Source organism: Sinocyclocheilus rhinocerous, unplaced genomic scaffold (genome assembly GCF_001515625.1).
Source record: "Sinocyclocheilus rhinocerous isolate Xijiao unplaced genomic scaffold, SAMN03320098_v1.1 scaffold1496, whole genome shotgun sequence".
In the NCBI taxonomy this organism is placed as follows: Eukaryota; Metazoa; Chordata; class Actinopteri; order Cypriniformes; family Cyprinidae; genus Sinocyclocheilus; species Sinocyclocheilus rhinocerous.
Genome location: NW_015644664.1, coordinates 230,512 through 242,431, shown reverse-complemented (window position 1 = coordinate 242,431; position 11,920 = coordinate 230,512). Strand labels below are relative to the sequence as shown.

The window sequence follows — 11,920 nt, the reverse complement described above, 5'->3', positions numbered from 1 at the left end:
TATCTGGGACAGCAGAAAATCGTGCAGTGTGTTTCAGGCTTAAATCAAATGATTCACGCCCTGTGCTCCGAAGTCCCAAAAATGAACTCCGATGTTTCAATCTAAATCAAAAGTTTTGCGATCTGCGCTCCGAAGTCCCAATTTGAATAGTGATTCGCGAACCATCATTTCAGATCGGGACTTCGGAGCGTGCATCACGAATCTTTCAATCCAAAGTTCCGATCTGAATCAAAAGATTCACGACCCCGGCCCAAAGTGCAGATCTAAATTAAATGATTTACGATATGTGCTCCGAAGTCCCGATCTGAATCAAGTGATTAACGATAAGAGCTCCGACGTCCCGATCTGAATCAAATGATTCGTGATACGCACTCCGAAGTCCTGATCTGAATCAAATGATTCGTGATACGCGAACAGTGGTTTAACTGATTCGGAGTTTTGAAAGCTCTTTCACCCATCACTACCTGTTTTTTAAAATCATTACAAGACATGTTGAAATTTGAAAATTAATGGCTCTTTTGATCTGGTTTTTGCTAGTCAATCACTTGAACTGAATGATCGAAGTCACGAGTTTGAATAAGTTGGATCGGTTCCAGCGTAAATGACTCACTCAATTGAATCGGTTTGTCTGTTCCTCCGCATTTCACGTCTTCAGCCATGCTTGTACAAAACTGTCAGTAAAACTACTGGCTTAGCTCGCTAGTTTAATGACATTAACTGAAATAAGTAGGGATGCACCAATACCGATACTGGTATCGGTATCGGGCCCGATACTGGTCTCCTGTACTCGTACTCGTACTCGTTAAAATGCCCCGATACCCTATTTCTGAAAATATCACAGTTAGGAGATTTATAACGAGTGGTTATTACAGCAAAGCGCGTGGTTACAGTACTAAGCGACTGCAATGGAACAGCTCTAATGCTATTAAATTAAAGGTGATGTACCATAGAGCAAAAAAATGAACAGTGAAAGTAACAAAAACTTGTAAAATACATTTTAATGGGCATAATTAAGTGTGAAAATAACCGAAGGATATACAGTGAAACCAAAAATGATTCAGAGACCAGATATAATTTTTGATATTTTTTTACTAGTGGGTGCAGGACACTATAGTTAATTTATGTAAGTGAGGATGGCAAAATAAAGTAAACTGTGACAAATCATACCCAAAAATTCTTCATACAGTGGACTACCAGTAAAATTGATACAAATTTGGGTCCAAAAATTATTCAGACCGAGTCTGGGAAAAAAACTGAAGTTGAGGTTTCATGAAGCTGGATAACAGCATGCCCAGGAGACTACAGGCTGTCATTGAGGCTAAGGGTTGCCCGACAAAGTATTCATAGTTGTGTAAATACTGTCATACTAACAGCTGTCTGAATATTTTTGGTTGATTGTAATCTATTACATACCTTTCTATCAGAATTATCTAGCATTATCAAGATGAATTTGTTCTGACACAGTTTAACTCTGAGTTCTTGTCATGTTTTATTACCATTTTCTAAACTATAGCGAATGTAATGTGAGAAATGTTGAAGGTGTCTGAATAAATTTTGGTTTGACTGTATCTATTTGATAAATGAAGTTAACCAACTAACATTATACATACCCTTTTGGTTTCTGTACCCAATATTAAAAAAATGTACAAATGCAATACAGAACAACAGACAGCAGAATAGTTATTAGAGATTAAGGATGTCTACGGAGTATATGTATGCAATGAATATAATGTTAAACATTCAGTATTAACGCCTGTATAGCTGATGTGTGCGAGCTGATAAACAAAGCACGCTGAGTGGATTGAGCGCGCGGCGGCGCAGATGCGCGAGCTTGTCGAGTGAATATATCTTTCTCACAGACATCACTGGAAGGTTTATAGTTCGGTCGGATATGTCAAAGACAAGTAAGTAAAACAATGCACAAGTTACTTAACGGTAGGGAGAGAGCGAGAGAGAGCACGCGCGCACTTCTGTTGTGTGATCTTTGATGTTCACTCACTTAGCACACGCATCATTTGGATTAAAACTTAATCGTAAAAATAAGACCATTTATAGGGGCATTCACTATGAATGTCATTTATTTTTAACCTTAGGCATACACGACTTTCTGGCGAAAGTGAATCTAGCAGCTTGTGTGAAATGCGCTAGGCTGTACTATTCTGCATCAGTACAAATACGTGCACGCGTTGCGCGTGTTTTGCTTGCTTGAGTGTTTCTGCATTATATGAGTGGCTTTGGAATATAAATCGCAGCACGTTTCAGATGAAAAAACGCGACTTCTATTTCTGAAAATATCACAGTTAGGAGATTTATAACGAGTGGTTCCCTGCATTATTACAGCAAAGCGCGTGATTACAGTACTGAGCCGCTGCAATGGAGCAGCTCTAATGCTATTAAATTAAAGATGATGTACCATAGAGAAAACAATGAACAGTGAAAGTAACAAAAACTTGTAAAATACATTTTAATGGGCATAATTAAGTGTGAAAATAACAGAAGGATATACAGTCAAACCAAAAGTTATTCAGAGACCAGATATAATTTTTTATATTTTTTTACTAGTGGATGCAGGACACTATAGTTAATTTATGTAAGTGAGGATGGCAAAATAAAGTAAACTGTGACAAATCATACCCAAAAATTCTTCATACAGTGGACTACCAGTAAAATGTATACAAATTTGTGTCCAAAAATTATTCAGACCGAGTCTGGGAAAAAAAGTTCAGGTTTGCATGAACCTGGTTGACAGCATGCCCAGGAGACTATATGCTGTCATTAAGGCTAAGGGTTGCCCGGCTAAGTATTGATAGTTGTGTAAATACTGTCATACTAACAGCTGTCTAATTTTTGGTTGATTGTAATCTATTACATACCTTTCTATCAAAGTTATGTGACATTATCAAGCTGAATTTGTTCTGACAGTTTAACTCTGAGTTCTTGTCATATTTTATTACCATTTTCTAAACTATAGCGAGTAAACTGTGATAATGTGAGAAATGTTGCAGGTGTCTGAATACATTTTGGTTTGACTGTATCTATTTGATAAATGAAGTTAACCAACTAACATTATACATACTCTTTTGGTTTCTGTACCCAATATTAAAAAAATGTACAAATGCAATAAAAATATCGGTATCGGTACTCGGTATCGGCAAGTACCAAAAATAAAAGTATCGGTATCGGGCGAGTACTGGAAAAAGTGGTATCCATAGAAATAAGTGAAAAAATTATGATGTTTACAAATATAATATCCAGGCCATTCCACTGAATGGGTGCCATTTCTTTCCCCAGGACATTATAGGTACAAACATACATAAAAATTAACTATAAAATACATTTTATTATTAAGCAAATTGTCCTGCACATTAATCTAACTGCAAATTTTAAATATATCATTTTAAAAAATATTAAAAACTACCTAAAACACTGAAAATATTGCATTTGTAGATGTCCCTAGTGCTTAATGCTGCATTTTAACATGAAATATAATACTTAAAATACTTCAGAAATAATTTTTATTTTGCATTTTTGTGTACCTACACATCCCATCTGTGCTTTAAATATTTATTTCAAAATAAATTTATAATATTTTGGATAAAATACACATTTTAGTCATGTCCCCAGGTTTTCACTCAGTCCTGTTACCCTAACACATTCCCCCCTCTAAAAAACTGGAAAAATTCCACAAGACACATTTTCAACATAATGTTGCAACATCTGGATCTTCTGTAGGCAATGAAATGACTGAAAGCATGTGGTCTTATTTTCTTTTCTGTATATTTGATGATATTGTAATGGTGGCTGGGAGCGTCATTATAAATATACTGTCCTGTTACCTAAATTATTTCTTAGATGTTACTTGTTTATTTAAAAAATACAAATCTTTGTTGAATCACTATACTTTGCTGAGTATTCTCATAATATTAGCATGTACTCCATGTGGCTAGATTATATGTATTTGCTAATTTTATCCTAAAATCTCAATCCTGTTACTTTCAGTCCTGTTACTCATGTACTCATTTATCCTATATTTATATATAGTAACTGGGTAAAAGTAACAGGAGTGAGTAGTGTCATCAGATTTATTAATGTAAATATTACGCTACATCCATATTAATCTAGATGAAAATGCATCTTTTTCTCAACGTTTTGGCCTTCTATCCACACTGAGACAATGCTTTTGCCCAGAGAAAACCTACGGTTGTTCCTGCATTGTTGTTTTATATTACATTCCTGCAAGTATGACAGAAAATGTACTTGAAATGTCTGTCCTGTGGCAATTATGTATTAGGCTCATATATGGAATAGCGTTTGAGTGTGAGCTGTTCTATAAGAAAACAATATCCACCGAAAAACTGAAAACATATTATTTGTTACGTTTATTATTTTTAATAGCAATTTAAATTTAATATTGAATATTTATTATTTTTTGTTATTTATATCTTATCTCATAACCCGTCCTCTACCCCTAAACATAACCCTAACAAAGACCTCTGAAGACCACTAGATTTAAATAGAAACATGATTTGGCCTTTTTTAGCAGTGAGGTCAGCTCACTAGTCAATGTTCAACACTTTCACTATATCAGTGTGAGCATTAACACCTCACATGTGCAGTCAAACCTGTATACTTATATAATGGATACTCATTCCTGTTACCCTGTTTCATTCCTGTTACTAAATAGTTTTTTCTTTAAAAAATAAAGTTAAACCACTATTTTTTTTGTATTAAGTTTGGTCCATAATTTATCCCATTGTTTAATAAATTGCATCAATAGAAAATTGATACGCTTGAGGTTTGAATCACCTTTCAAATGAAAAAATGGGGTTGTGTACTTTAGAAAAATACACCTTGTGTAGATAAATAGTGATTTTTTTATGATAAAAATAATCTTTTTTGACCATGAAACCAACAATTTATTTAAAATAAAACATCTGCCTGAGGGGAAAATGAAGGAATTTGTTGACATATTTTTAAACATGCTTTTTAAAAGACAGAGTTTTGGTAACAGGACTGAGAAAAATGCACCCATCTTCCACTTAAAAATTGTGTAAAAAAATTAAGTAAAGTTACCTGAGATGGACCAATACATATTTTGAATATTTAAATATGTGTATTACTAGATTCAGTCTTTAAAAAAATATAGAAAAATATATATTTTTTTGGAAGCAAATGGCACCTATTCGGTGGAATGGCCCACAAATCTATGAACATATTCAGGTGAGCTAACCGGTTTACTGCTAACAATTGAAACCTCAAAATACATGTTAGATGGAAACATTGTGCATTATAATCGAGTTTGTAGATTAATTCACTAAATAGTTTGACCACTGCAATTCAGTTGGTGACAGTTCGATAGGAAATCAGTTGAGAGCATCCATACAATTGAAGTGAATGTTAAATTTATCAGTTTATATTGTAATAAATAGGGTTGCAAAAAGGTGGAACATTTCCAGAAAATTTCGGAAATGTTCCAGAAATTTTGGAAACTTTCCAGTACTTTTTGGAATATTCCAGGGATTTTTGGAAATTTACCGGAAATGTTCCACCCCTTTGCAACCCTAGTAATAAATATGAGATTTTTTTTCTGGTTGTATTAGTCTATATAGAGTGCTAGTCAATGTAAAAAGAGCAAATGGAAGAAGCAGATGAACACAAAACAGCTATAGGATGAAGGTTTGATTTTGACATTGTAGGGACACAACCTTTTTTGTGGATATTTCAGCTAACAGTTTGCTTTGTACATTCAGTTTAACAACATAAAGTTAAAGAGGGTAAACTTTATCATTCAGTGGAACTGTGCACATACTGTATGTTTTAAACATTTCCTTTTATGTTCTTATTCCGCACATGTATGTTTTTGAAAGTGTGCGGTTTTCTAGCGTATTTGTTACTTCTCAGGTAATATCAATAGTATGACCTATTTCAGATGTGGCAGAAATTACAACAACAGTGGTTACATGTACATATATTTAATTGTTTGATCAAAATGATTGCTATAGGGACAATTTAGTAGTTGCTGGATATTAGTAGGGACACGTCCCTAGCGTCCCTACTAAATTCTACGCTCACTCTCATGTTCTTCCAAACACTTATGACTATCTTTCATATGAGTTTCAAAAGTTACACGAGGTCGAGTAAATGACGGCACATTGTTATGTCTTTAATGGTCAGCAGGCCTCACGTGAGGTTAGCGTGAGGGTCTCAGAGATATCACATCTCTCAGAGAAGCGTTCATGACAGTTATGATAGCGGCCATGAGTCTGCAGGACAATAGCAGCTCTGTTCAGCCTCCCTCTGTCAGCAGCTCTCTTAATATACAAATACTTGAAGGTAGCACACCTAACAAATCCTCCTCAAGCACTTCCACAAAAGCTGGAACTCTATAGCCAACATAGCTACATTTACTTCCAAAGAATGCATATGTCTGTGAGAGAATGTGTCTAGATGCTTCTGGAGCAGCAAATTAGAATGATTTCTGAAGGATCATGTGACACGGAAGACTGGAGTATTGATGCTAAAAAATGCAGCTTTGATCAGAGGAATAAATTACATTTTAAAATATATTACAGTACAAAACAGTAAATTTAAATTGTAATAATATTTCACAATATTACTGTTTTTATTGTATTTTTAATGAAATAATTGCAGCTTTGGTGAGCAGAAAAGGCTTCTTTCAGAAACACACACACACAAAAAAAATAATTACCAACCCCAAATTTGGGGGTTTATAAATATTTAAATAATTGTGGAAGAATAATGAAGAATTAAGACTCTGGGAAGGTCTGGGCCCCCTGAGGCTCTAGGAATCTGATCCAGACTCTGATCGCTCTGTCTGTCGGCTGTGACCCACATTAGTGCTGACAAGGGTCCTCCAGCAAACCCCTCTCCAGCCCCAAACCCGTGATCTCGCACACACACACACACACACACACACACACACACACACAGCTGGGACGGTGCGCCTGTGCGGGAAAACACCAGCATGAAGAGCACACTGCACTCACAATAAGTGCCTAGAATGCCATGCATCTTTTGTCACATGTTAATTGTTTTCCAAATTTTTGCTGCCCTGTAGGCGGTCCTGACACACGCCCTCTTTGGAAATATCAGACTTAACAAAGCAAACTATTAAGAAATTAGCTGTAAACTAAATCATAATTACATAATTTTACAACGTATATTTAAAATATATTTTGGCCAGAAAAAAATTATATATATAGCCATGTGGAAACCTACACCTGCAAACACTTTTTTCCCAGGAAAATGTAAAACTATATATTTTAAAATCTATGTCTTCATGTTGTAAATACAAAACAAGTCATTTTACAGAGGAGAGAAATGATTCTTTTATTTTTATAAATTGGTTAAATAGACAAAAATGCAACAAAGGAGACACAGAAAGTCTAAGATTCATGGATATAGTCTGAATTCTGAATTAGGCACATCTACTCTTTACAAATGTAGAGATAATTAGGAAGAAAACCATAAAACACATGCGACTGCAGCAGAGTTGAATGTACATTGTATATTGCATAATTGTATACCACATATTTACTTCATACTTGTTACGGGGCTGACAAGACGTGAGACGTGCGGATCCATGTGCAAGCTTTATTAAAGCAGAGAGGTCCCTGCCTTAGCCTAGTCTTGCCTTGTCTGTTTTCTCGGTTTCTGATCTTTGCCTGTTTTCCTGGATTTATCCCTTTAGTCTTGCCCTTTTGATTCTGTTCGCCGTTCGTTGACCTTCGCTAGCCCTAGGATTATTCTTGTGTCTTGCCCGCCATATACCTGTTCGCCATTGTTCGACCCTGCCTGTGTTTCTGACCTCTCTGCTTTAATAAAGCTTGCACATGGATCCGCATGTCTCACGTCTTGTCAGCCCCGTAACAATACTGTTCTAATAACAACTGATATGTTCGGAAAATAAAGAAAATAAAGCATTTATTCTTTTTAGTCTCCCCGGTCAGAACTGGACGGCCAAGCAAATAAAAAGACAATAATTGTAATGTGGTTTAGTTAGTAAGTTATGATTAATAAACAATCTTAGAAATGAATGTTTTTTTTTTAATATAAAAACTGGGCTGAACTTAAATAACCGAATAAGTTGGAATAATAATATATGGTGCTCAATTTGATTGGCATTATGTTAAATAAATACTTGTGATTTCTATGGATCTATTAAAGTGATTCAGAAGTTTTGCACTTTAAGTGGAATTCAAATTGGCTGTGTACGTTTCAGTGATTGAAATAAGCAGACGACGGTTCGTTGAATTCACAATCAGATAGTGTATGATTACATAAATAAATTCTTTTCACATGCAAACGCGCATGATGTTTGCTTTGTCCCGGTGAAAAGGCATCTTAATGCAACGGCTTTAATGCACAATGCATAGAAATTGCGATGCAATATGAGCAGTGTTAGTATAGTTAACATATTTTACATTTTAACATGCACATAAAAAAGGGAGTTTATCTTCAATGCAGGATTACATTTTCACTTTCACTTTTCCATCTCATGCCACACCACGCAACTCTGACACGTTTCTCTGCGAAAAACAACACAAGTTCCTCCCTCCGGTCATAAACAACATGTAGCACTTGCTTAACAGGGAAATCGTTACACTTACTTCTGCTCTCACTAAACACATGGGGATTCAGATTATTATTTGATAGTTGCTTCAAATTTGGGCCTTGCAGGTCAGCATAATACCTCCCAACTTTGGTAAATATGTTCTTATGTGCATGACTGCCAACGGTTTTGGCACAGATGAGCGATCAAAACAAAGGCGGGGTTTTATTTGGCCTTCTCGGGTGCCACAGGGTCCGTTTGCACTCCGGCATCAGAATGGCGTTTTTGGCCCTGTGAGACACACCAACGCATAACGCAACATTAGTGATCCTAACTTAGCAAGAAAGTGTGTGTTTTTTACTGCTCGTCTGTAAGGGTGCCTGAAGCAAAACCCGTCTGACAACTGGGCTTTTATTTACAAAAGCGGATCTTGCTCCAACACGTCTTTAAAGCGCAGCTTTGGTGAATTTGTGTGCTTTATTATCTGAGATCATTTAGTTGTCATCACATGTTTGTCCGAGATAATTGACAGGGATGATCCCGCTCGAAATAACCATAATTGTGGATAGATACATTTATATTACATGACAAAAAGTATTTTTTATTTATGAAGAAGTTATATAATCGCAACAAAGATTAAAATTACATGTTTAGATGATGAGATTGAGATTTCATGCAATATTATTAGTTTTCATGCAATAAAAAAAATTACATGCTAAATTTTAGTGTCCAGTTTAATTAAATAATTTAAAATATTGATTACATTTTATTAAAACGCAACACAAATAAGTTGCTATGGAATTGATCGAATAATCTAGATAGGTTGGTAATTGAGGCCATCTAGTGGATATACACTGTAAATATTGATTTTTGTATTTTAATTCCTCACCTCAAAGATCACTGTTTTAAGATTAATAGCCAGCAATATCGAAATAATCAGGTTGGTTACAGAATTACAAAACGCTTCTCGACAGCATTTAACTGGCAAACTACATACAACTGATGAGTTAAAGTACACAGATTGCGAATGCTCACACAGTTGTGTGGGTGGAATCCCTAGCCCTGGAGAATCTCTGGGTTTCTACTTAACCAGGTTCTTGAAGAACAGCTGGAGGGAGTTCCTCTTCTCCAGCTTGTGGGGCATGTTGGGGGAGGCATTCTCTGTGCTATCGGCTGATTTGTTGTCTGGGGCCGCTTGCGGTGCAGGAGCGGTGGGTCTCGGCTCCTCTTTGGCCTTCGCGGGTGGAGCGGCTTCTGCCACGGGAGGAGCAGCTGGAGTCTCCTTCTTGGACTCTGGTGCCTTGTGTTGCGAGAAACGAACGGCGGTTAATGAGATGATTTTTTTATTCTTGTGCACATTATATTTTAGATTTTCTACACTCTTGTTCAAAAGTTTGGAGTCAGTAAGTTGATGCTTTTATTCAGCAAGAATGCATTACATTGATCAAAAGAGAGCATTGACATTTATGTTACAAAAAAATCCACTTAAAATAATTGTTCTTTTAAACTTTACATTTGTCAAAGAATCCTAAAAAAGTTGTAAAACTGTTTTCAACATTGAAAATAATTAAAGATGTTATTTTAGCACCACATAAGGATATTAGAATGATTTGTTGTTTAAAAGTTGTTTTAAATTGTAATCATATTTCATAATATTACTGTACTGTTGATCAAGTAAATGCAGCCTTAGTGAGCATAAGAGACTTATTTTAAAACCACTATAACATTTTGTCCCCAAACTTTTGAATGGTAGTGCACACACACACACACACACACACACACACACACAATATATATATATTAATATATTAAGGAAGTCATAAAAATTACAAGTAATCAAATAAAGTAAAAAGTGAACAAATAAATTAACCCACTTCTCAAATGAACTGAAGAAAGGAGAAAGGAAAAAGGAAAGAAAGAAAGAAAGAAAGAAAGAAAGAAAGAAAAGGAAGAACGGAAGGAATGAAGGAAGGAAGGGAGTTTGAAAGTCTGAAGTTTTGAAATTTTGAAAGAAAAGAAAAGAAGAAAAGGAGTTTAAAAGAAAATTTGAAATATAAGAATATAAGAAATATAAGGGTAAAGGATTTTTATAGAAATGAGTTTTTCAGAAAACAAAGGCCATATTACACTGCTGAAATATTAAGTTGATTAATAACTGTGATACTGTAGATGTGTTTTGACTCAGTTGAACTTGTATTGTCAGAGAACAGCTGTGAGTTTGGGAACAGTGAAATCAGTCAGTGTGGTTAATGCAGAAGGGGCCTGATCTAGCGGCGTTTACCGCTGCAGCAGACATGAGGGAGATGCTGGCGGCAGCGCTGGACGCCGCGGCCTGGATCCTGCTGCTCACCTGGCCGAGCAGAACCTCGAATTCACACACAGCTGTTACTGCATGCACTAACACATCTGATACACTCACACACCTGCACTCCACGCATCCCGTCTTTACCTTGGGTTTGAACATGTTTCCAAAAGTGGATTTCTTCTCTAGTTTCTTCTCCTCTGCTTTTGGCGCTGGAGGTTCTTCAGGTTTGGCAGCGGCCTCGAGAGTGCTGGTCTTAGACGCGTCGACCTGATGTGTCAGAGGAAGATCAGAGAAGACTGTTTTATATACAGCAAATGAAAAGAACAGTGAGAGGATTCAAGAAGATGGTCAACTGATTGTGTGAAAGCTTATGACTGAATCATCAGTAGAGAGACTAAAACAGATCAACCTAACATCTGACTACTGGGGTTTTTTTCTTTCAGATATTGATGTGTATATCTGAGCAAAACTCTTTTTTTCTTTTGGCACATTCCAACATTAGTGTACAAAATAGTACAAAATGAAAAGAAAGAAAAAAATTAACAATTTTGTTAACTGGGTATACTGTATATATATATATATCCATCCTGATGATCCGACGATAGCTGCTCGCATCTCAGCTTGTCTGACATTTCTTTCTGGATGAAGGACCATCACCTTCAACTCAACCTAGCCTTGTGGTTCCATCAAACCCATCATTTCATCACAGTTTCACCATCCAGTTAGACACATCAACCATAACTCCTTCAAAACCAGCCAGAAACCTTGGAGTTATGATTGATGATCAGCTGATTTTCTCAGACCACATTGCTAAAACGGCCCGGTCCTGCAGATTTGCTTTATTCAACATCAAGAAGATCAGGCCCTTTCTTTCGGAACATGCTTCACAACTCCTTGTTCAAGCTCTTGCTCTGTCCAGGCTGGACTATTGCAATGCTCTCCTGGCAGGTCTTTCAGCCAGTTTTATCAAACTTTTACAATTAATCCAGAACGCAGCAGCAAGATATATTTTTAATGAGCCAAAAAGAATGCACGTCACACCT

At 36.1% G+C, this 11,920-nt stretch overlaps 1 protein-coding gene across 1 annotated transcript in view; it reads right to left on the bottom strand.

Moving 5' to 3' along the window:
• Window positions 1–8,071: 8,071 nt before the first annotated feature.
• Window positions 8,072–11,920, bottom strand: part of LOC107758787 (translation initiation factor IF-2-like) — a 20,512-nt gene continuing 16,663 nt past the window's right edge. The window contains exons 11-13 of the mRNA XM_016576604.1: window positions 11,022–11,144; window positions 10,854–10,937; window positions 8,072–9,872 (exon numbers count right to left, since the gene is read on the bottom strand). Coding sequence (XP_016432090.1) covers window positions 9,654–9,872; window positions 10,854–10,937; window positions 11,022–11,144 — 426 coding nt within the window. The 3' untranslated portion in view covers window positions 8,072–9,653. The remainder of the gene's footprint in view (window positions 9,873–10,853; window positions 10,938–11,021; window positions 11,145–11,920) is intronic.